The sequence below is a fragment of the Ornithorhynchus anatinus genome, chromosome 18 (genome assembly GCF_004115215.2).
Source record: "Ornithorhynchus anatinus isolate Pmale09 chromosome 18, mOrnAna1.pri.v4, whole genome shotgun sequence".
Lineage (NCBI taxonomy): Eukaryota > Metazoa > Chordata > Mammalia > Monotremata > Ornithorhynchidae > Ornithorhynchus > Ornithorhynchus anatinus.
In genome coordinates, this window is record NC_041745.1 from 132,854 (window position 1) to 153,158 (window position 20,305).

Here is a 20,305-nt window from a genome sequence, read left to right on the forward strand (position 1 = left end):
CGTTGACCGCCCCTCCCCTCCCCTCCCCCCGGGCTCGGCCGTCACGTGGGGGGGGGGGGCGCGGGAGGAGGAGCGGCGCAGGCGCGCTGAGACACCCGGCGCCGCCGGCCGCCCCCGGGTCCTACCGCCGCCCGTCGGGCCGCCCCCGGCCGGGCCTCGACCCCGGACGCGTGTCCCGTCGCGGGAGCCGCAGCCGCAGCGGGGATGCCGAGGCCCAAGAAGACCCCCCAGGCGCGGGGGCGCGGAGTGGCGGCGGCCGAGCAGGTACCCGCTGTCCCGGGGGGGGGAGGCCGCGGGACCGGGCGCCGCGAGGGATCCGGGAAGGCAACGTTGGCCCCCTCTTGGCTCTCTCCCCTTCTCCCCCATCCCGAGGACGGTCCTCCGCCCGCCCCCGCGGCCTCCTCCCCGGCAGGAAGAGCGAACGGAGGGTCTTCGTTGCCCCCCGCCGCTTCGCCCCGAGTAGCTCCAGAAGGCCCCTGCCGAAGCCCCGCCCTCCCCGCGGGTCTCCCGTCCCCTCCGACGGCCCCGCCGTCCTCCCCGCCTCACCACCCCCAGACCTGCGCCTTCCCCCCCAGCCCGCCGCCCTCATCCCTCCCAAACCTTCGATCCGACCCGAAACACCTCCCTAACGTCTCCAGGATCCACCTTTTCCTCTCCCGCCCGCCGCCCCGCAGCCCTCCTTTCCCGCCTCGAAGGCCTCGCCTCTTCCCCCCCGCCCACGCCGGTCCGTACTCGTCTCTGCCGCCCCGATCGTTTTTCCCGAAGAAAACATCGTTCGCACATCTCCCCGCGAGCCCCCGGGGCCCGCCCGGGACCGTACTCCGCGAAGCGCCCGCGACGAGCGCTCAGTGATTACGAAGGGATCGGCTTCCGCGTCCAACCACCTCCACCCCGTGGGCTTTAAGGCCCTCGACGAGGGCTCCCCCTCCAACCTCGCCTCGCCCCTCACACCTACCGGGACGCGACCCTTAGACGGTGCCCCCGGCTGGCCGACCCGCCCCGCGTCCCTCCATCTCCTCCCTCTCCGGCCGCCGAAGCCTTCCCCGCATCCTCCCTGCCCCTTCGTATCCGACGGACCGCTCCCCGCCTCGGCAACCCTCCAAAAAACCACATCTCGCCCGAGAGGCCTTTCCCGACCGGCCCGTTCCCCGCCTCCGCCCTCCCCGGGGATCCCCGACGCTCTGGGCTGCGAACCCCTTAAGCGGTTTGGCTAGGCGGCCCGGCCCCGCGTCTCCTTTTTCTCCATTTCCCCTCTCTCGGATTGATTCGAGTCTCCGTCTCCGCCCGGAGCCCGTAAGCTCCTTGTGGGGAGGGATCGCGTCCACCCACTCTACAGTACTGTACCTTCTCAAGCGCTCAGTAAGTGCCCCGCGCGCAATAGGCACTCGCCGAATGTCACCGATGGATAGGCAACCGTCGCCGCCCTCGAGGAGATCTTCCCATCTCCCGGTTCCTATTCCGCTTCCAGATTCCCGGAAGAGACTGTATTCCCGACCCACCACGATCAGGCCTCGGGACCCTCGACTCCGCCACGACCGCGCTCCCTGAGCTCACCCGCTGACCTCCCTGCGGCCAGATCCAGAGGGCTGCGTTCATTCGTTCGTTCGTTCATTCACTCATTCCCTTATTCGAGTGCTCACCGTGCGCGGAGCCCTGGACCGAGCGCTTCGGAGAGGGCGATACAACAGTACAGACGCGTTTCCTGCCCACAACGGGTTTACAGTCCAGAGGGGGAGGCAGACACGAATACAAGTCGATAAATGGCTTCTCGTCCGTCCCGACGCTACACGACCCCCCCCCCGCCCCGGCCGCTTTGGCCCCCCGGAAACCCTTTCAGCCCCCGGGTTTCTGCCGACTCGGGTCTCCTCACCCCCCCCCGACCGTCCGGGGGTTTCACTCACCGGCTCCACCTCTGCCCGTCGTCCTCCGGGCCGCGAAACGCGTCACGGCGGGGAATGAGTCGCTAATTCCGTCGAGCTGTACCCTCCCAAGCGCTCAGTGCGGTGGTGTGGACGTAGTAAGCGCTCAGGAAATAACCGCTGATCGACGGACCCCTCCCCCTCCTCGCTGAACACCCACTGTGCCAGCTCATCTGCTCGCGTGGTTTGAGCCGCGGTGCCTCCTCTCTGCGGGTGACTCCCTCTCGGGCCCCGAACTCCCGTCAGATCCGCGCGCGCTCTCATCCCTGCCGCCGCCCGCTTCCAGGACTTCTTTCACCGGGATGTCCCGGTCACCTCAGTTGGATAGGTGTCGATGATAATCGTCGTACCAAATAACCGTGGTCTCCGTTAAGCACTTAGTGCGTGCCAAGCACTGTGTCGTACGTAGGCGCCGAGGTAGACACAAGCCAATCGGGTGCAAGCGATACGAGCCAACCGCTCGCGGTCTGGGTAGGAGGGAGGGCAGGTTTTTGCAGATGAGGGAACTGAGGCTCAGAGAAGTGAAGCGGCTTGCCTAGGGTCACGGAGCAGGAACACGGCGGAGCGGGGATCGGAACCCAGACCCTCCGACTCCCGGACCGACCCTCCCACCCTGCCTGACCCAGGATCCAGCCACCTCCTCCCTGTCGACCCGGACCCCTCCGCTGTCCGAATCCTCACCTCGGGTCTGCCGCTGAATCCGACCTCGCGGCCGGTCCCCCTCCTTCCTCTTGGTCCCGACGGCCGCCCGCCCCGCACCCGCTGACCGCCCAGGTTCTCCACCTCTTGCCTTCCGATGCTTGTGGCAGCCTCCTCGCCGGCCTCCCGCTCTCCGGCCTCCGCACCCTCCGGTCCGTCACTTGCCGCCGCCGAGCGGACGGTCTGCCCGACGCGCTGCCCGGCCCCCGTCTCGACTCCCTCCTCCTCCTCTCCGCAAAACTCTCCCTCCGCGACGGGCGGCATCTTCTCACCGGGCTCCCCGGCTTCCCCCCGTCTGCGTATCTGATCTCTTCGCCCCCCCGCCCCCCCGCCACCCCCCCGCCGGCTCGCTCTCCGGAGTCCTCCCGAGCCCGACTTTCTAACTGCGCCGTCCTCTCACCTCGCCCACCGCCGTCCCCCGCCCGCACCGCGCCTCCGGCCTGGAACTCCTCCCCTCCCCGAATCCGACGGGTCCCAGTGCTTCTCGCGTTCTGAGCCCTCGCGGAAATCCCTCCTCCAGGCAGCCTTCCCTGCTGAGCTCCCGGCACCTGACCCGGCCAGGCCCCCGAGCCGCGGGCCCCTGCGCTCACACGCTCCTCTCCGCCCAGTCTGACCCCTCCGGCCAAGCCGCCGTCGGTGAATATTTTTATGTCCGTCTCCCCCCTTTGAGAGCGGGCCGGGGAACGTTTTGTCCTTCCCTGGGGCGTCAGACAACACACTGCACCCGGCGGATGCTCAGTAAATACCCCGAGACCCGTGGCCTCCAGCGGGGAGGAGCGGGGGAAAGCTGTGTCTAGGTAGGAGGAAAAAGGGAATGGAAAAATGGATAAGGGCTCAAAGAGCAGCGCATGGGGAACAGTCAGTTCAGAAGCACGGCGGAGAGTGTGGGTTCCGTCCTGCCGAGATGACCGGGGGAGAAGAAGAAAAGCAATCGCGGAATTCCTCCAGGAGGAGGGGGGACTTCAAAGGGGGCCGTGAAGACGGGGAGAGCCGCGGCTGGGCAGTCGCGGTACTGAAAACCCGAGGCCGGGGCGCCTCTCCTCTCTCCCCCCACGATCCACCGACCCTCGGGCGACTCTGTCGGAATCATTTCCGCCCCGCCCCGGACGGCCGGTGGTGGGGGGCGTCAAGGCTACCGAAGATCTGAAACCCGAAAACCGGTTTCCTCCTACGGAAACTGTGGTCGCCGCCGGGAGTCCGGGGCGGGACCGCGTGAGGGAGGTTGGGCCGCAGCCGCGCGGCAGCCAGCTGGCGAAGCCCAGAGGAAGACCCCCGGGGAGGGCGTTCCAAAGACGGGGCCGAGACCCGGGAGGCCCGTTCCTCGCCGCATCCAGCGGAAGTTCTCGCCCGGGGCCTTCCGGCCGCTCTTCCTGCCCCCTCTGCTTTCTGGCGATGCCCCCTCTTACCGCACCACCGCTCCTTCGGCGTCCGTGGTTCCTCTCCAGCCCGCCTCCCCCGAGGCCAGCCTCTCGCTCGCACCCGGCTCCCTACCGCTTCGCATCCGGCGGCCCCGGGGCCTCCCCATCTTAGAGCTCTTCTGGAATCCTCACTCCTCCAGGAGGCCTTCCGCCTCAACCCTCTCAACCGCCTCTAAAACACTTAGCCGATGCCACCCGACACTTCCGTACCAAAAACTCTTAGGGACCCCTAAGGCGTAGCCAGGGCTAGTGGGTAGGGGCCCAGGCCTGGGTTCTAATCCCGGTTTCGCCACTTCTCTGCCGCGTGACCTTGGACAAGTCACTTCGCTTCTCTGTGCCTCGGTTACCCCATCTGTAAAATGGGGGTAAAGAACGTGAACCCTAAATGGGACGGGGACTGTGTCCAACGTGATTACCTTGCATCTACCCCAGCACTTAGTACGGTGCCTGGCCCATAGTAAGCGCTCAACCGACACCACGGTTATGGTAATTAATTATTAAAGCCACCCGTGGCACCTGTACCCATCCTAGACACCCCACCTGTCTCTCCCACTAGAGAGGCAGGGATCCTATCCGATAACCCCTTTCCCAAGCGCTCAGTACGGTGCTCTGCCCTCGGAAGGCTAAACACGTCGAGGGCAGGGAGCGCATCTACTGACTCTGTCGTACTCTCCCGAGCGCTCAGCACGGCGCGTCCTACCCAGTAGACTGTAAGCTCCTTGAGGGCAGGGACCGTGTTCGCTAACGCTGTCGGATACTCCCAAGCACCCGGCGCGGCGCCCCGTCCCCGGGAAGTACCCCCTACACGCTCTCGCGGGACAACCGGGACGGACGGACCGACCGACGGGGTGCCGCAGGGTTCGGAGAGGGGCGGTGTTTCCAGGGCGGAGGTCTGAGGGGATGGTGAGGGAGAGGCCAGAGACGAAAGGGCCCTAAGCACGGGCCCCACCCTGCCGACCTCGCCGCCCCCGCCGCCCCAGGGACGGTCAGCGTGTGCGCGCAGGCCGCGGGGTCAGGCCCCGCTGCGGGGCCCCGCACTGGCTGTGTTGGCCTCACGTGCACCCCGGGGGGGGGGAGAATTCCCTTGCCGGGTGGCGTGACCTCCAGCACGAAGGACGGATACATCCCTAGTAAGAGCGGGCCGCCCGGATGCCCCCATTGCTTAAGGGGGCTTCTGTGAGGACGCCCCCCCCCCCCGCGAGAAGCAGCGTGGCGTCGTGGACAGAGCACGGGAATAAGGAGGTCGTGCGTTCCGATCCCGGTTGCGCCACCCGTCCGCCGCGGGTGGCCTCGGGCGAGTCTTCTCTGGGCCTCGGTCACCTCATCTGTCAAATGGGGATCGAGACCGCGAGCCCCACGGGGGACGGGGACCGTATCCGACCTGATTAGCTTGGATCCACTCCTGTGCTCAGTTCGGGGCCTGGCACAGGGTAAGCACCCGACGGATACCGCGACGATTAAGCCCGGGCAGCGGGCGAGGCGTCGCCCCGAGCTCTCGGGGCGGATCCGGGGGCCGTGACCCGCTCGCGGAAGGCCGGGGCCCCCGGCCGCTCCCGGGGTCGGGACGGCGGACCGGGGTCGGGGAAGACTGGCCCCGTTCAACCCGAACCGCCCCCCCCGGCGGCCCCGCCCCATCCGCCGCGACCTGCCCGGGGCTCCGTGGGGTCTGCCTACCCTGCCCTCTGACCGGGGCGAGGACCGGGGAACCCCGGGGGGGCGGGAAGCCGCCCACCCCAGCTGGAGCTGAGCTCTTTAGCAGGGAAGAGTCTGGGCCAAGGGGTGGTCAGTCACCCCCAGAAGCTCTGGCCGTTCCACCCTGGGGGCGGCCGCCTCTGCGCCCGAGGTCACGGGTTCCGGCCACAGGGCCGTCAGACGAGCCCGCTGGGCCCCCCGTTGCCGTGGCCCCCCGGGAGAGGGGGACCCCCGCACCCGACCCAACCCCTCCTCCCACAGCTCGGGCTCTTCGCGGACCCGAGGCCCGAGGAGCCGCTCCTGGGAGTGGAGGACGGTGAGGACGACGACCTGGAGGCCGAGCTCCTGGCCATTACCGGGGAGGACAGACCCCCCCAGAGCCGGCACAGGCCCCCGCCGGCCAAGGGTGAGCCGGGGCGGCGGGGCCCGGGGGCTTCCCTTCTCCCCCTCCCGCCCCCCCCCCCCCCCCGCCCCACCTCACCTGGGGCCCGCGGAGCAGCCGTCGTGAGTGACCCTCCACCTGCCCGCGCCCCACCCTCGCTCTCCTTCCCCGTCCCTCCCAGGGCCCCTCCCCACGGAGCACATCGAGAAGCTGGCGGAGGACTGCGTGAGGGACCCCGACGATGAGGCGGCGGAGGAGGAGGAAGGGCTGGAGGAGGACCCGGACCTGCTGGTACGTCCCGGTTTGGGGCGTGGGACCGGGGAGCTGGGGAGGAGCGGGCTGGGGGTTTTGGGGACCCCCTTTCCCTTCCCGGCCCCGGGTGACCCGGGTCCGTTCCGGAGCGGCAGGCGGAGCTGCGGGAAGTGCTGGGGGAAGAAGCGCCGGGGGAAGAAGAGGTGTCGGGGAGCACGGAGGGAGAGGCGGCCCCGAGCTCGGCCCCGCCGGGGAACCAGGTAGGCCCGGACGGAGCCGCGCCGGGGGGGGACGTGGGGGTGAGGGAGCTGCCCCGGGCCGGGTCTGGCGTTGTGAGGCTCACGGAGACCTGGAGACCCCAACCCCTCAGATCCCCCGCTTGTGTACGTGTACGCACACGCCCGCACACGCATAGTGGACCCCCAGCATCTAGCCTGCCACCTTCCCGGCAGTCCTCCCAGCCCCGACCGTCCCCCTCCTCCGCCAGCCCGCCACTCTGCCCTCGCCCGCCTCCCTCTGTCACTCGGCCAGTTCAGCCCCCGGAACGGGAGCCCCGCCCCGGGCCGCTCCCTCCTCTCCCTCCGTGCCACGGCCCCGGGCCCGACCACCCCACGTTCCCACCGGCCCCGGGTCCGACTTCTGACCGCGACCCGCCGTCCCACGGCCTTCGCTCTCTCGTCCGCCGGACGCCTCTCCTCTCCCTCCCTCACGGACCCGCGTGCCCGCGCGTCCGACGTCGGCTCCGGCCAATTTCCAATTCCCTCCCGAACCGCCCGGTGGCCCCCGCCCCCCCCGCCGGAACCCCTCCGCCCCTTCGCCCCGGCGCTCCCCGACCCGGCCGGCACCCGCTCTGCGTCGTCCGTCTCCCGCTTCGCCGCTGTCGGCCGGGAGGCCCTCTCTCCTCTCCTGTCTCCTGTCCGACTGCCCCCCCGGAAGCCCTCGCCGCCCCCACCTACTGCCCTCTCCGCCCTCTCACACCCGGCCGGCTTTTTCCCCGCGGTCTCCGAGCGTCGCCTCGGTTTCTCCCCGCTCGAAAGGCCGTGTCCGGCTCCCCCGACCCCCTCCAGCTGTCACCCCCACCTTCCCGCGCCTGGCCTTCTGACACGGATCGGAAACCCCCGCCGCCTTCGTTTCCTCTCCTCCTCGGTCCGGTTCAATCAGACTACACGGGCCTCTTTGCTCCTTCGACGCTGCTCGCTCTCTCCCTCTCTCTCTCTACCTACGTACGCACGCGCCCCCTCCCCCCGCAAACACCGGGTCGCCGGCGCCCTCCTCGGGCCAAGTCCAGTCAAGGGGCCGGGCTCCACCCTCGGACACGTCAGCCGCCTCTGGCGCCGAGATCACCCCCGTCTTCCCGAAACGCTCTCGGTCCTTGATTCTCCTCGGCCAGTACGTGCCCGGTCTGTGCCCGCCCCTCCTCGGTGGCGTCCGCCGGCTCCCCTTCCCTCTCCCCTCCCCTAGTCGCGCGGGTCCCGCCCGGCTGCGTCCCGGGTCCCCTCGGCTTCCCTCCCGCCACGCCTGCCCTCCGGGGGAGGCCCCCCCGCGCCCGCGGCTCCGGCGGGCGGCTCTCCAACCCACCTCGCCGGCCGCGACCTCCCTCCTCCTCGCCGACGTCGAGGCGGCGGCAGGGGGAGGACCCCACCTGGGTGTCCGCGGGCAGGTTTCGCCGGCGGGCGGCGGCGGGCTGCTGGGGCTGCTGGAGGAGCGGAGGGCCGCGTACCGGGAGGCCGTGCGGAACGCCGGGGAGGCGGGCGAGGCCGCCAGGCTGCGGCGCTACCAGCGCGGCCTAAAGGTTCGGGGGTGGGGAGGGATGGGGAAGGGGGCGGGGGGGGGGCGGGGGGGGAGGATGGAGGGAGTGGTCCGACCTCCCCTTCGCCCCCAGACCCTGGAGACGCTGTTAGCCGCCGCGATGAAGGGCGGAGACGTCGACGAGGATGAGATCCCCCCCCCCGTGGCCGCGGGGAAGAGGACGGTACCGCCGCCGGCGGCCGCGGCCCCCGGTCCGGCCCCGGCCCCGGCCCCCGGCCCCGGCCCCCCGGGCCGCCCCGCGGCGGCCGGGCCCCCGCCGCCGCCGGGGGCCCCGGCCCTCCTGCGGGAGCGCCGGGCCCAGTACCGGGCCGCGGCCCTGGCGGCCAAGCAGCGCGGGGACCCGGAGCGGGCGCGGGCCTTCCTGAGGATCGGCAAGGTCGGTCCCTCCCTCCCTCCCTCCCGGCCCCGGCCCCCGACCCGCCTGGTGCCCCCCCCCCCGCCTCACCTCACACCCGACCCCTCCTCTCCCCCCCGCAGAGGTTCGGGGCCGTGCTGGACGCCCTGGAGCAGGGACTGCCCGTGGACTTAAGCGACATGCCACCGCCGCCACCGGGTGAGGAACCCCCGCGCTCAGTTACGGGTGTCGGAACTGTACGTTCCAAGCGCGGGGGCGCACGGCGAGCGCTCGACAGAGACGACCGGATGAACGGACGGCGTCCGGCCCCCGGCCCCCCGCCGGCCCCTCCGGCCCTCCGAGACGGCACCTTCTGGGGTCCCGCGGGGGCGGCGGGCCGGGCCGGCGGGGGTACGGCTCACCGCGGCCCCCGCCCGCCCCGGCCCCCGGCAGCTCGCTCTCCCTCGCTCCCAGACCCCAGAGGCCCAGGGGACGCCCCGCCGCCCTCCCCCCGCCCGGAGCGCTCGCGGCCGGCGACGGCGCCCGGAGCCCCAGGTGAGGGCCGGCCCCCGCCCCCCGCCGCCCCCAAGCCCCTGGCCCACGGCGGGACCGAGGGAGGGGCCGCGACCGGGAACCCTCCCCCCGCCCCCCGCCTTCGCCGGGGCCGGGAGGGGCGGCGGGAGCGGGGCGGAGGTCCCCACCTCCCCGCCGCCCCTCGGCTCGTAGCGCCCGGGTCCGCGTCGGTGCTGGAGGCCCCGGAGCGGAGGCGGGAGCGCTACCGCGTGGCGGCAGAGCAGGCCCGGGCCGGCGGGAGGGAGCGCGAGGCCCGGATGCACGACAGGATCGTCCAGGTCCGGCCCGGTCCGGGGGCGGCGGGGGGGGGGGTGGGGGGCGGGAGGACCGGGGGGGCGGGGCGGGGGAACGGGGACCGGGAGCCCGCTTCTGGACTCTGGCCCGAGCCCGGCGGGAGGCCCGGGGCACGGGAGGCGGGGAGGGGAGGGCCCGGCCCCCCGGGGGAGCGGCGGCTTCCCCGCTCTCGCCTTGAGCCCCTCACGCAGAGGGTGCTCGGAGCGGGGCTGTCCCGGCGGCTCCCCGCCCCCCCGACCCCGCCTTCTGACCGCAGCAATACCAAGGCGCCGTCGGGGCCCGTAAAGCTGGCGGAGAAGTGAATTTTGCGGAATTGCCGGTCCCGCCTGGTGAGCGGTGGAGCCCGGAGCCGGGGAGCCGGGGAGCCGGGGAGCCGGGGAGCCGGGGGGCGGGGCCGGTCCGAGGCTCCGCCCGCCCTCCCGGCGGTCGGGGGAGGCGGGGGGGCGGACGGCGGACGGCGGGGAGACGGGGGCCGGGGGAGACCCGGCGGGCGGCGGGGCCCGGGACCGCAGGGACCGAGCCCGGCCGACCTTCGGGACGAGGGCGGTGGGGGAGGCGAACCGAGCGGCCCCGCCCTGGCCTTCTTGCTCTTCGCTTGCGGAGGGTAAAGTGAGGCCCCGGCGGGAGTCAGGACCCCTCCCGGGGCAGGGCAGCGGGGACGGGGAGGGGGCGTGATCCCCCCGACCGTCCCGTCCAGGATTCCCCCCGATCCCCGGCTCGGAGCCCCCCGGCCCCCCGGAGGGAAACGACGTTAAACGACGGGCCCGGCCCAGCGCCGGCCGGGAGGAGCGGGAGGTGACGCCGGCTCCGCGGACCCGGCGGGGCGGCGACGCGGAGCCGGCGGGGCCGAGGGCGGCCGAGGCCCCCGAGGGCGGCGGCGCCGAGGTGAGCCCCGCCCGGGGCGGGGGGGGACGGGGAGGGGGCGGGCGGGGGACGGGGGGGCGGCTCACCAGCCGTGGGGATCGCTCCCCGCGGGGAGGTAGGCGGCTTCCCCGTTGACAGACGACGACGACGACGACGACTTCGTCCTCGTGCACCACGCCGACGTGCGGCTCTGTCGGGCGGAGGACGTCTCCGCCCGGCTGCTGAGGCTGCTGCGGGAACAGCGCCAGGTGCGATCCCTCGGGACCCTCCGTCCCCGCCGCCCGCGCCCTCCCCGCCGCCCGCCTCACGCCGCCGCCCTCTCCGCCCGCAGCGCTGCCTGCTCTACTCCACCCGGTTCACGCACTTGGGCGACGTGGCCGAGACCGCCCGGTGAGCGCGCGCCCGAGGCCGCCCCGGCCGCCTCGCCTCGCCCGTCGGCCCGCGGAGGAGGGGGTCGGGGGGGTCATCCGTCCGTCCGGGGCCGGGGGGCGGGGGGGCCGCCGCGACCTCCCGTCACCCCTCCCGCGCCCCTCTCAGGTTCGAGAAGCTGGCCCGGGACGCCGAGACGCAGGTGGAGATGGTGCAGCTGGCCCGGGCTCAGGGCCGCCCCCCGCCCCGCCACCGCTTCGAGGAGAGGACCTTCCGCACCGTGAGGTGGGGGCGGCGGGCTCGGGGGCCGGGGGCCGGGGCCGGCCCACCGCCCGCGGCCCACCCCCTCGGCCCTCCCCCCCTCCCCCCTCCCTCCGCAGGATCTTCTCGGAGCTCAACAGCACGGAGATGCACCTGCTCGTCGTGCGGGGCCTCAACCTCCCTGCTCCCCCAGGTCCGGCTCCTCCCCGCCCCCCCCCCCCCCCCGGGGGGGGCGGGGGGGGGGGCCGCAGGGTATCCGGGGCGACCGCTGACGCCCCTCCCTCCTCCCTCCCCCCCGTGCCCCCGTCCAGGGGTGAGGCCCGACGACCTGGACGCGTTCGTGCGGTTTGAGTTCCCCTACCCCAGTGCGGTGAGTGCGGGGGCCGCCCCGGGCGGGCGGGCCGGGGGGCCCCCGTCGCCGCCCCCCCTCCCCTCCCCTCCCCGCCGTCTCCCCTCCGGACTCAGTTCGCCTTCGGCCCGGCCCCTCCGCAGGACCGGGCTCAGAGAGACAAGACCGCCGTCGTGAAGAACACCAACTGCCCGGGTGAGGGCCGGGTGCCGCCGCCAGGCCCGCCCCGGGCATCTCGCGTCGCGTGCCCCCGCCGCCGGCCCCGGCCCGGCCCCCGCCGTCTCACAGCCGTCTCCCCCCTCCCCCGTCCAGAGTTCGACCAGCTTTTCAAGCTGAGCATCAACCGCAACCAGCGCAGCTTCCGTCGGGCCGTCCAGGCCAGAGGACTCAAGTTCGAGATCTTCCACAAAGGGTGAGACTCCCCCCCCCCCGGCCCCGGCCCCGGCCCCGGCCCCGGCCCCCGCCCGCCCCTCTCGTCTCTAAACCCTCCCCCTCCCCGGACCCCGCCGGGTCACCGCCAACCCCACCCCCCAGGTCTTTCTTCCGGAGCGACAGGTCGGTGGGAACGGCCCACCTGAAGCTGGAGAAGCTGGAGTCGCTCTGTGAGGTCCGGGAGATCATGGAGGTGAGGATGAGAGCGGGGGCCGGGGGCCGGGGGCCGGGGGCCGGGCCCCGTCTCCGCCCGCCCCCGGCCCTCCGGCCCTCCCTCGGAGCGGGGACCGAGCCGAGGCAGCTTCTCCCGCTCCAGAGCCCCTCGCGGCCGGAGCCCGGAGATCCCGGAGCCTCGGTCCTCCCCGCCTTCCGCGCGCATCTCGGTCCCCGGTCCGTCCGTCCTTCCCCTCCCCACGCTCTCGGCAGGTCCTGGATGGCCGGAGACCAACCGGGGGGAAGCTGGAGGTGAGAGTGAGGCTGAGGGAGCCCCTGAGCGGGCGGGACGTGCAGACGGTCACCGAGAACTGGCTGGTCTTGGAGTCCCGGGGCCCCTGAGGTGGGTGCGGCCGGCGGGAGGGGAAGCCGGATTCCGATTCGAGTCCCCGCGGTCCCGAACCGGCGGGGGTTTCTTGGAGCGAGGGGCCGGGTCGCACGGTCCGACCCCCGGCCTCCGGGCCCGGACTCGGAGGGGCCCCTCTTTCCCCTCTTTGGAGCCGGGGGCCGGGGCCCGGGTCCCAACCTCGGCTTTCTCTTCCAGGGTCCCGGCGCCCGAGAGGCGCCCGCCGCCGGAGGCCGGGGCGGGGCCGGTCCCGGCGGATGGATCCCTTAACCTGGCCTCTCCCCGATGGGGAGCCTCCCCGGCCTCGAGCCGCTCCCCGACACGGCCCCCCCCCCCCCCGGCCCCCGCCGACCCCCCCACCGCCTGCCTCTCGGGGCTCCGACGCCGCGGGGGGACGGGCGGGCGCCCGCTCGGCTCCCTCTCCCTGCCCCGCCGAACCCGTGCCTTCGCCGCCGACCGCCCGCCGCCGCGCCCCCGGATCGGAAGAGCGGAGGAGGGGCCCGGCTCCCCCCGCCCGGCCCGCGCCGGGCCCGTCGCCGGAGCCCCCGGCCCCCGGAACGGCCCGGCCCCGACAGAGCCGTCTGTGACTCCGTCTTCCCGAACGGAGGGAGACGGGAGGAGTGTGCAGTTTCGGTCCATTTAATATACAAAACTACATGTCGAAACCAAAAATAGAACCCCGATTTTCTGGGCAGTTTAACTAGGAGGCGCGACCCGGATCCCGCCGGCCCCTCGGGCGCAGGGGGCCGCGGGGCGGGCGCCGCCGCGGTCTCCGCCGGGGGCGGCGAGGGCGGCGGGACCTCCACCCGCCACTCAAACCGGGAAGGGCACGGGGCGGCGGGGGGGACGGGGGGCTGCCGGCCCAGGGTCCGTCGGGCGGGCGGAGGACCGGGGCGAGGCCGGCGCCCGCTCCCCGGGCGGCCGGGCGGAGCGCCCGCCACGCGGACCCCCTCCCCCCCCACGCCCCGTGCCCGGCCGGCGCGGGCCCCTCCGTCCGGCTAAGTTGGGCCGAGGGCCGTCTAACTGCACGCGGCTCGTGTGGGAGCCGAGAGAGGGGGCGGGGGGCCCGGCCAGGCCCCGGCCTTGGGCGGGCCGCCGAGCCCCGCCCCTCTCCGGCCCCGGGACCGGGCAGGCCTCGGGGCCGGAGGGCGGGTCGGGCCCTCGGCGGCGGGGACCCCGGGTGGGGGGTCGCTGGGGGTCGGGGAAGGGCGTGCGCTAGCCTGAGCTGGAGCGAAGCACGGGGGGGGGTGGGGGGTGGGGGGGTGGTCATCCCGGGGGGAGGGCGGACCCGAGGAGGGCACCGCCGACGCGTGGGCCCGGCCTAAACCCGACGCCCTCGCCGGGTTGGAGGGGGGCGGGCAGGGGCGGACGGACGGCCTCCCCTCGGGTAGCCCGCGGGGGAGCTCCGGTCCCAGCCCGGCGCGCGGGCCACCTCCACCGTCACGGACCCCCACCGGCCCAGCGGGACGAGGGCCCGGGCCTCTCCGGGGAGAAGGGGCGGACGCCCCGGGCGGCCCAGCCGGCCCTCGCCGGGGCCGGCGGGAGGCAGGAAGAGCCCGGGGAGGGAGGGCCGGGGGGGGATCGGGACGCGGGCGGGGAGGGCGCCGCCCCAGTCGGGCCGGCGGGCGGGCGGGCGGACGGCCCGGCGGACCCAAGACGGGGAGCCGCGAGCCCGGCGGCGGGCCGAGCGCGGGCCTCCGGCCCCGGACCGCCGCCGCCCGAGGAGGCGGGACCTCGGACGTCGCCTTCGGACCCTCCCCTCCCGCTGGGTTCTCGTCTAGGCGGCGACGGAGCGGGACGAGCGGCGAGGGGGGAGGGGCCGTCCCTCGGCGCGGAAGCCGTCCCCGTCCTCGGGCGACGACGCATACAAGACCGAGTTTCGGAACGGCGCGGGCCCTCCCGGGCTCCCGGCCCCCCCCCCCGCCCCGTCCCCCCCCCCCCCCCCCCCCCCATCGATAGCGTTAACCGAAGCTTAATCTTCCAGTTTTAAAGTGCAAATGATTCCCGGGCGGGCGGGCGGGCGGCGGGGGAGCCGGCGGCCCTACGAGATGCTCTCCAGGATGAAGAACTGCAGTTCCATGACCAGGGGGCCCTCGCTCAGCTGGCATGCCCCCCCGTGGATGACCGGCACCAAGGCACTGTCCAGGTCCTTCATGTACGGGGAGGGCAGCGGCTGCCCGTTGCTGCCGGCTTGGTAGCCAACCTGCCGCGAGACGGGACGAGAAAGCTCGCGGGCCGCCGGACGCCTCCCGCCCGCCCCGAGACCGGGGAGCCCCCGGTACGTCGCCTCCGCCTCCGGGGCCGAGGAGCGGACGGCGGGGCTCTCGGGGCCCGTCCCGCGCGCTCGCCCACCTGGTCCGCGTCCAGAGTCACGCGCAGCCCCAGCTTGGTCATCCCGTCCTCCTTCAGCAGCTTGAGGTGCGGGCACAGCGCCAGGCAGAAAGCCTTGGCCACGTGCTCGGTCAGCCGGCTGTGGTCGGCCGGGTCGCTCGGGCCACCGTGCTGGTCGTCGTTCTCCAGGAAGAACACCTGCCCCGAGAGGGAGGAGGGGGTTTCGCTCCGGCCGGGAGCGCCGGCCCGCCCGCCTCGCGTCAAGCGCGGGGGGGCGGGGCCCGGGCCCCGGCCCCGACGGCCCGACGGGTCCCGGCTCGGCGAGACGCGAGGGGGAGGAACCGGGGGGGGCGTCTTCGGGGCGGTCCGGGGTCGGGGCGCCGGGGCGGGCGCGCCCACGGTCCCGACGGAGGCCGGGGCGGGGTCTCGGACGGGGAGGTCCGACTCCTCACCTCCGTCCACCGGATGACCTTGCCGTTGGCCCTGTACTCGGAGCCGTGAAATATCTTCACGCTGGTTACGGACTCCATGGCCTTGCCGTCGATGGGGCTGACCACCCTGGGGAGGGAGGGGAGGGAGGTGGCGGCCGGCGGCCCCCAGACCGTCCCCGCCGAGCGGTCCGACCGAGGGGGCGGCCCGGAAGCTGCCGCGGCGGCCACGCCGAACGGCGCCGGGGGAGGCTCCGTGCCCCCCGGCGGGCGCCGCCCGGCTCCGCCGGGCCGAAGCCTTTCGTTTCCCGAGTGGAGAGGACCGCCTCTCCGTCACCCCGCCGCGCGCGGCCGCGCGCCTCCTTCCTTCACCCGCCGGCCCCCAGAGAGTCCCCGAGAAGTCCGACCGCGCGCCTCCCCCGGCCCCGGGGGCTTCCCGGCCCGGGTCCCGGAGCCCGGGGGCTGCGCCCGCTCCCTCCCTCGCTCCTCACCCCTTGTTGACGTTCTTGTCGTCGGCCACCCACTGGACGTGGACGTGCTCCTGGGGGTCCTCGGCGCCGGCCTTTCCGCAGGTGACGGTGAAATCCTTCATCTCCCGCAGCGCCTGCCGGAGCGACTCCATGTTCTCGGCCGTTATCTGCACCATCACCCCGTCTGGGGAAGGAAGGCCCGAGGGATCGGGGCCGGGCCCGGCCGCGCCCCGGGGCGGAGGCGGGGGGGGGGGGAGGGGGAGCCGGGCCCCGGCGCCCGGCTGCCGTCGATCCCCCAACGCGTGGCTCCTCGCGCGCCGGCGCCCGGGGCACGCGTGCACGTTACGTTTTCCCTGCCTCTCGTCATCCACCTTCTTCGTCTGAATCGAAAAGTTCTACGCAGACGGAATCGACGACTACCCGAACGCCGGACGGCGTCGACCGCCGGGAGGGTCCGGCGGGACGGCGGCCGCGGGGGTCGCCGGGGCCCCCGGCGGCAGGTTGAGCGCGCCCAGGCGGAGGCAGATCCCTGACCCAGGCGGCCGCTCCCCGGGAGCCGGGCCGTCGCCGGCGCGTGCCCCGGCCCGCCCCCTCGCCCCGCGTCACTCGGACCGCTCCGGCTCCCCTGGGACGGCACGGCCGGGGGCCCCCCGGGCCGGGTCGGATAGCTGGATCGACACGGCCGTGCCACGAGTCAGCCTCAGGCCGGGTTTGGAGGCCTTCGACGTGAGGTTCCCCCGCCCGCCGGGCAAATCCCCAGCGGCCCCCCCGTTTCAGCATTCTGCCCCCAGTTCCCCGCCCCGGGTTCCCGGGCCTAGACTCCTCGCGCCCGCTCCTTTGGCCCGCCCGGAGAGGAGGCGGCCGGGGGGGGCCCGACGCTCCCCCCCCGGGGCCCCGCCGGGGCCGCCCGAGGCCCGGGTGGAGGCGGCCTCCCGCCCGCCCGTGGCCCGGTCCTTACCTTCCACGATACTGGACTTGGCCAGGTATCCCGAAGAGGCTTTCAGCGCTCCGCTGAACACGAAGAAACTGGCGCCGGTCACTGCGACGGACGGGGGACGGGTTCGGTCTCGATCCGTCGGCCGAGCGACGGCCTAGAGCCGCGCCGGGGCCCCGGGCCCGCGCCCCACGGAGGCAACCGAGGAGCGGGGGCTCCCCCGGAGGCCGGGGCGACGGCGGGGGATCCGCTCGGCTCCGGGCTTCCCGAGTCGCCGTCGCCGCTCCGGAGGTGACGAGCCCTCCCCCGGGCCCCGGGCCCCCCCGAGCGGTGCCGCTCCTCCCGATCCCGCCCCCACCTGCCCCGCCGTGGCAGCCGCCCCCACCGCCGGGCAGGCTCACCCATTCGGGGTTGGTTGTGGATGCTGATGGCCTGGGTCTGGTAGTTCCCGTCGTCGTTCTGGACGCACACGAGGTGGGAATCCGCCTTCTCGTTGAAGCAGGCCCCCCCGGCCAGAACGTGTTCGTTGGACTTGCTCATGACCTTCATCATCTGGAAGCGGAACCCGGGGTGAGCCGGCCCCCGCGGCCGAGGCCGGGGGACCCGGGCTCCCCGCGGCAATTCCCCGGCCCCCTCCCCGGCCCCCGGGAGCTCCGGGGGCTGAGATTACTTGAGCTGATTGGTCTCCCCGTCCCCGTCTCCCGTCGGCAGCGACCCGGGGGGCCCCGGCTCCCTTCAACCGCTCTACGTTGGAACGCGTCCCCTCCGTCCCTCCCCCGCAGGCCCGCCACCCCCGCGCCGCGGATCGCCGTCTCGGCCCGCTCCTCCCCGCTCCTTGCAGGCCCCCGCTTCCGGGCGCGGGGCGACCCGACCCCCGGGGAGTCGCCGCGAGCGTCCACGCCCGGCCGCCTCCGCCTCAGACGGCCAGAGCCCCGAGCCGCCGACCGTCCGTCCTCGCCTCCGCGGCCCAGGCGGCCGCCGACGCCCCCCCCCCCCCCCCCCCCCGCCGCTCGCCGGCCCGGCTCCGAGGCCCGGGAGGCGGAGCTGCCCCGCCTCCGCCTCCCCGGGGCGTCCCGTCGGCCTCCGTTCCACCCGGGGCGGGCGGAGGACGCGGCGGGAGGCCTTCTCCGCCGTCAGATCGACGGTATTTATCGAGCGCTTGCCGTGTGCGGAGCTCCGGGCGTTGGGGAGAGTACGGTGGGGACGGCCGGCGCCACCCCTTCCCTCGAGGAGGTAACGATCCAGAGGGAGAGACGGACCCTCAGATGAGGGACAGAGAGGGAAAAGGTGACGGGCACCCGAGTCGGTATTTGTATCGGGGGGGCCTCGGATGCGCACACAGAGGCTGCGGGAGTCCGACGGGGCTGACGCCTGAGCCGCCGAACCATTCTCAAGAGGAACGGGGATTCGCACTCCCACGGGAACCCGACACGGTACAACGGGGCCGGAGCAGCGGCCGCGGCGCAGAGGCCGGCCCCGGGCCTCGCCGGCCGGCACGGCGGGAGTCGGGGCGCACCCTGACCCTCGCACCTCGCAGCCCGGGCGATCCGCTGCCGTTCCCGGGGCGCACCGACGTCTTACCTCGTTGTATCGGTTACTGGGAATCTTGATGCTGGTTTTCCTCACTTCCATGTCGACCACCAAGCCCTGGACCCCCGGCAACGTGTACTGGTAGTTTCTGAAGTCCTGGGGAGATGCGAAGCCAAGGGCGCCCAAACGGCCATCAGCGAGGCGACCGTCCTCCCGACGGGGCGGGGAGGGCACGGCCGGGTCCCCGAGGCCCCCGTCGGCCCCGGCTGCCCGAGAGCCGAGCCGAGCCGCCCGGGGCTGGGCCGCTGCCCCCGCCCCCGCCGCCCCGGCCCCAGAACCTCCAGTAGTGGCTCCTCTCACCCCATCAACCGCAGGGCCTCGGTCCCGGCCCCGGCCGGGAGCGGGTCGGAGGTGCCCGCGGGAGAAACCCGAGCTCCGGGCTCTGGGGTGCCCGACGGAGCCGGCCCCGCCGTCCGCGGGGCCGGCGCCCCCGGGGTCGGCGCCGTCTTGCCCGCCGAGCTCCCTGAGCTCGCCGGGCCCGCAAGGGCCCCCGAACGGGCCGCCTGCCCGCGGCTGAGCTCCGCGGGATACCGACCCCGCCTCTCTCCTCCCCGACCCCCTCTCGCCGGGGCCGCCCCCGGGCAAGGGGACCCGTCGGCCAGGCCGTTCGGAGCCTTCCCTCCCGACTCCCGGCCGGCTCCGCCGGCGGCGGCGGCGACCGGAAGCCGCCCAGCCCGGCTCCGGTGGCGAAACCCGTCTCTGCTCCACTCCGGGCTTCCCCGGGAGCTTAGTCAGGTGCGCTGCCCTCAGGGGGCGTTCGCTCAATACTACCCCTGTCCTACCGCCCTCTCCTGAGCCACCGGCACGGGGGCCCGGCCCGCGCCAGGCCTCCGACCAACGCCCCAAGTCACCGCCGCGACGGCCGACTTACCGCGAGAAGATTCATGATGGTGTGTCCCGTCTCTCCGAACAGGGGCTTCCGAAAGCGGACGCTGAACAGCGGGCACGGGTAAACTGCGGGCACGGACAGGACGAGACCTGTTGGGGGGGGGGGGGGGCGGCCGGGAAGCCCGACCTCGGCGGTCGGAGCCCGCTCCCTTCCCGACGCACGGCCGGTCCCCGGCTGTAAAAATCTAGTCCTCGGAGCTCCTCCCCGGGGCGGCCCGGCCCGGGTCGCGGTGCCCGCGCCGGCCCGGCCTCCCGGCGGGCGGGGAGGGCCGGCTCCCCCACCTCCGGAAGCCGCCGCTCTAGGAAGGACGGCAGCCGCCCGGTGGATCCCCCCGCTCGTCGACGGTCCCGGCCGGGTCCCCTCCCGCTGGTGGGGGGGGCCCGGCCCGCCCCCCGGGGCCCACGCCGGCCCTCTCCCTCCCGACCGGGCCCGGGCCGGGCTTCCCGGGCCGGGCGCCCAACTCACGCCGGTACTCGGCTCCGAGCCGCAGCATCAGGCGGATGGGAAACACCTTGGCCCAGGGCGTCTCCCACTTCTGGATGAGGATCCCGAACAGGTAGGGCGGGGTGGGGAGCACCAGGTCCTGCAGGGACTGGTACGTGGCCGTGACGTACAGGAAGCCCCCGTGCTCCTTGCTGCCCAGGAAACTCTGGCTGAAAAACGAGTGCCCCAAGCTGCCCACGACGCTGCCTGAAACGAGACGCGCGTTAGTCCTCCTCCCCGGGGCCACGCCGAGCCGGGCGGCCGCCGGGCACACCTCCGGGCCCCCGGTCGAACCCCCGGGAGGCCGAGACGGGAACCGTCGGCGACCCGCTGTGCCGGCTCGCCCTCCGGGACGTCTCGCTCCGGCCGGCGCCCCGGCGCCCCCGGTACCGCCGCCCCCGTGGGCGGACGTACGGGCGAGCGAAGCGGAGAGGACCCCGGGGCGACGGCTCGCTCTCGCCGGCACCCCAGGCTCGAGCCGCCCTCTGGCACCCCCCGGCGCGGGGCTCGCGTATACGTGTTGGGTCGGCTCTTGGTTGGGCTGCTCGCTTGGCCTTTCCTGTCAGGAGACGGTTTTACGTCCGTCTCCCCCACTCGGCCGCGGGGGCACGGTTCGTGCCCACCGACTCTACCGTATTCCCCCCTTCCAAGCACGCGGTACAGCGGCCGGCGGCGCGGCGGCGAGGGCGGGGGCTCGGGAGTCGGGGGGGGTCAAGGGTTCGGATCCCCACTCGTCGCAGCTTGTCGGCCGCGGGACTCCGGGCGAGTCGCTTCACTTCTCTGGGCCTCGGTGACCCTCCTCCGGAAAACGGGGACCAAGACTGTGAGCCCCACTGGGACGACCTGATGGCCCCGTATCTATCCCGGCGCTGGGAAGGGCGCCGGGCACGTAGTAAGCGCCTAACCGACGCCATCACCGTTGTTATCATTAAATGCCGTCGGCAGAGACCGATCGACCGACCGGGTGACTTCAC

General features: G+C 74.1%; 2 protein-coding genes across 3 annotated transcripts in view; one reads left to right on the forward strand and one right to left on the reverse strand.

Annotated features, from left to right (window-relative positions):
- Nucleotides 1-127: 127 nt before the first annotated feature.
- On the forward strand, nt 128-12,883 carry CC2D1B (coiled-coil and C2 domain containing 1B). 2 transcript variants are annotated; one of them, XM_029046552.2, is made up of 21 exons: nt 128-264; nt 5,990-6,134; nt 6,292-6,401; nt 6,518-6,622; nt 8,023-8,154; nt 8,245-8,547; nt 8,649-8,724; nt 8,980-9,060; nt 9,232-9,356; nt 9,629-9,701; nt 10,070-10,257; nt 10,356-10,484; nt 10,568-10,626; nt 10,774-10,890; nt 10,986-11,059; nt 11,178-11,236; nt 11,359-11,410; nt 11,528-11,627; nt 11,750-11,840; nt 12,074-12,203; nt 12,405-12,883. In XM_029046552.2, exons 1-20 carry the CDS (start codon nt 205-207, stop codon nt 12,200-12,202), a joined length of 2,208 nt encoding a protein of 735 aa, XP_028902385.1. In that variant the 5' UTR covers nt 128-204; the 3' UTR covers nt 12,203; nt 12,405-12,883. The 2 variants fall into 2 exon arrangements, with proteins under 2 accessions (XP_028902385.1, XP_039770590.1); XM_039914656.1 differs by lacking the exons at nt 8,023-8,154; nt 8,245-8,547.
- Nucleotides 12,884-14,178: 1,295 nt separating this feature from the next.
- ZFYVE9 (zinc finger FYVE-type containing 9) overlaps nt 14,179-20,305 on the reverse strand; it is a 63,385-nt gene continuing 57,258 nt past the window's right edge. The window contains 9 exon segments of the mRNA XM_029046733.2: nt 14,179-14,409; nt 14,559-14,735; nt 14,990-15,095; nt 15,457-15,619; nt 16,394-16,474; nt 16,771-16,921; nt 17,951-18,055; nt 18,831-18,913; nt 19,314-19,538. Of these exon segments, the coding sequence (XP_028902566.1) occupies nt 14,248-14,409; nt 14,559-14,735; nt 14,990-15,095; nt 15,457-15,619; nt 16,394-16,474; nt 16,771-16,921; nt 17,951-18,055; nt 18,831-18,913; nt 19,314-19,538 (1,253 nt within the window). The 3' untranslated portion in view covers nt 14,179-14,247.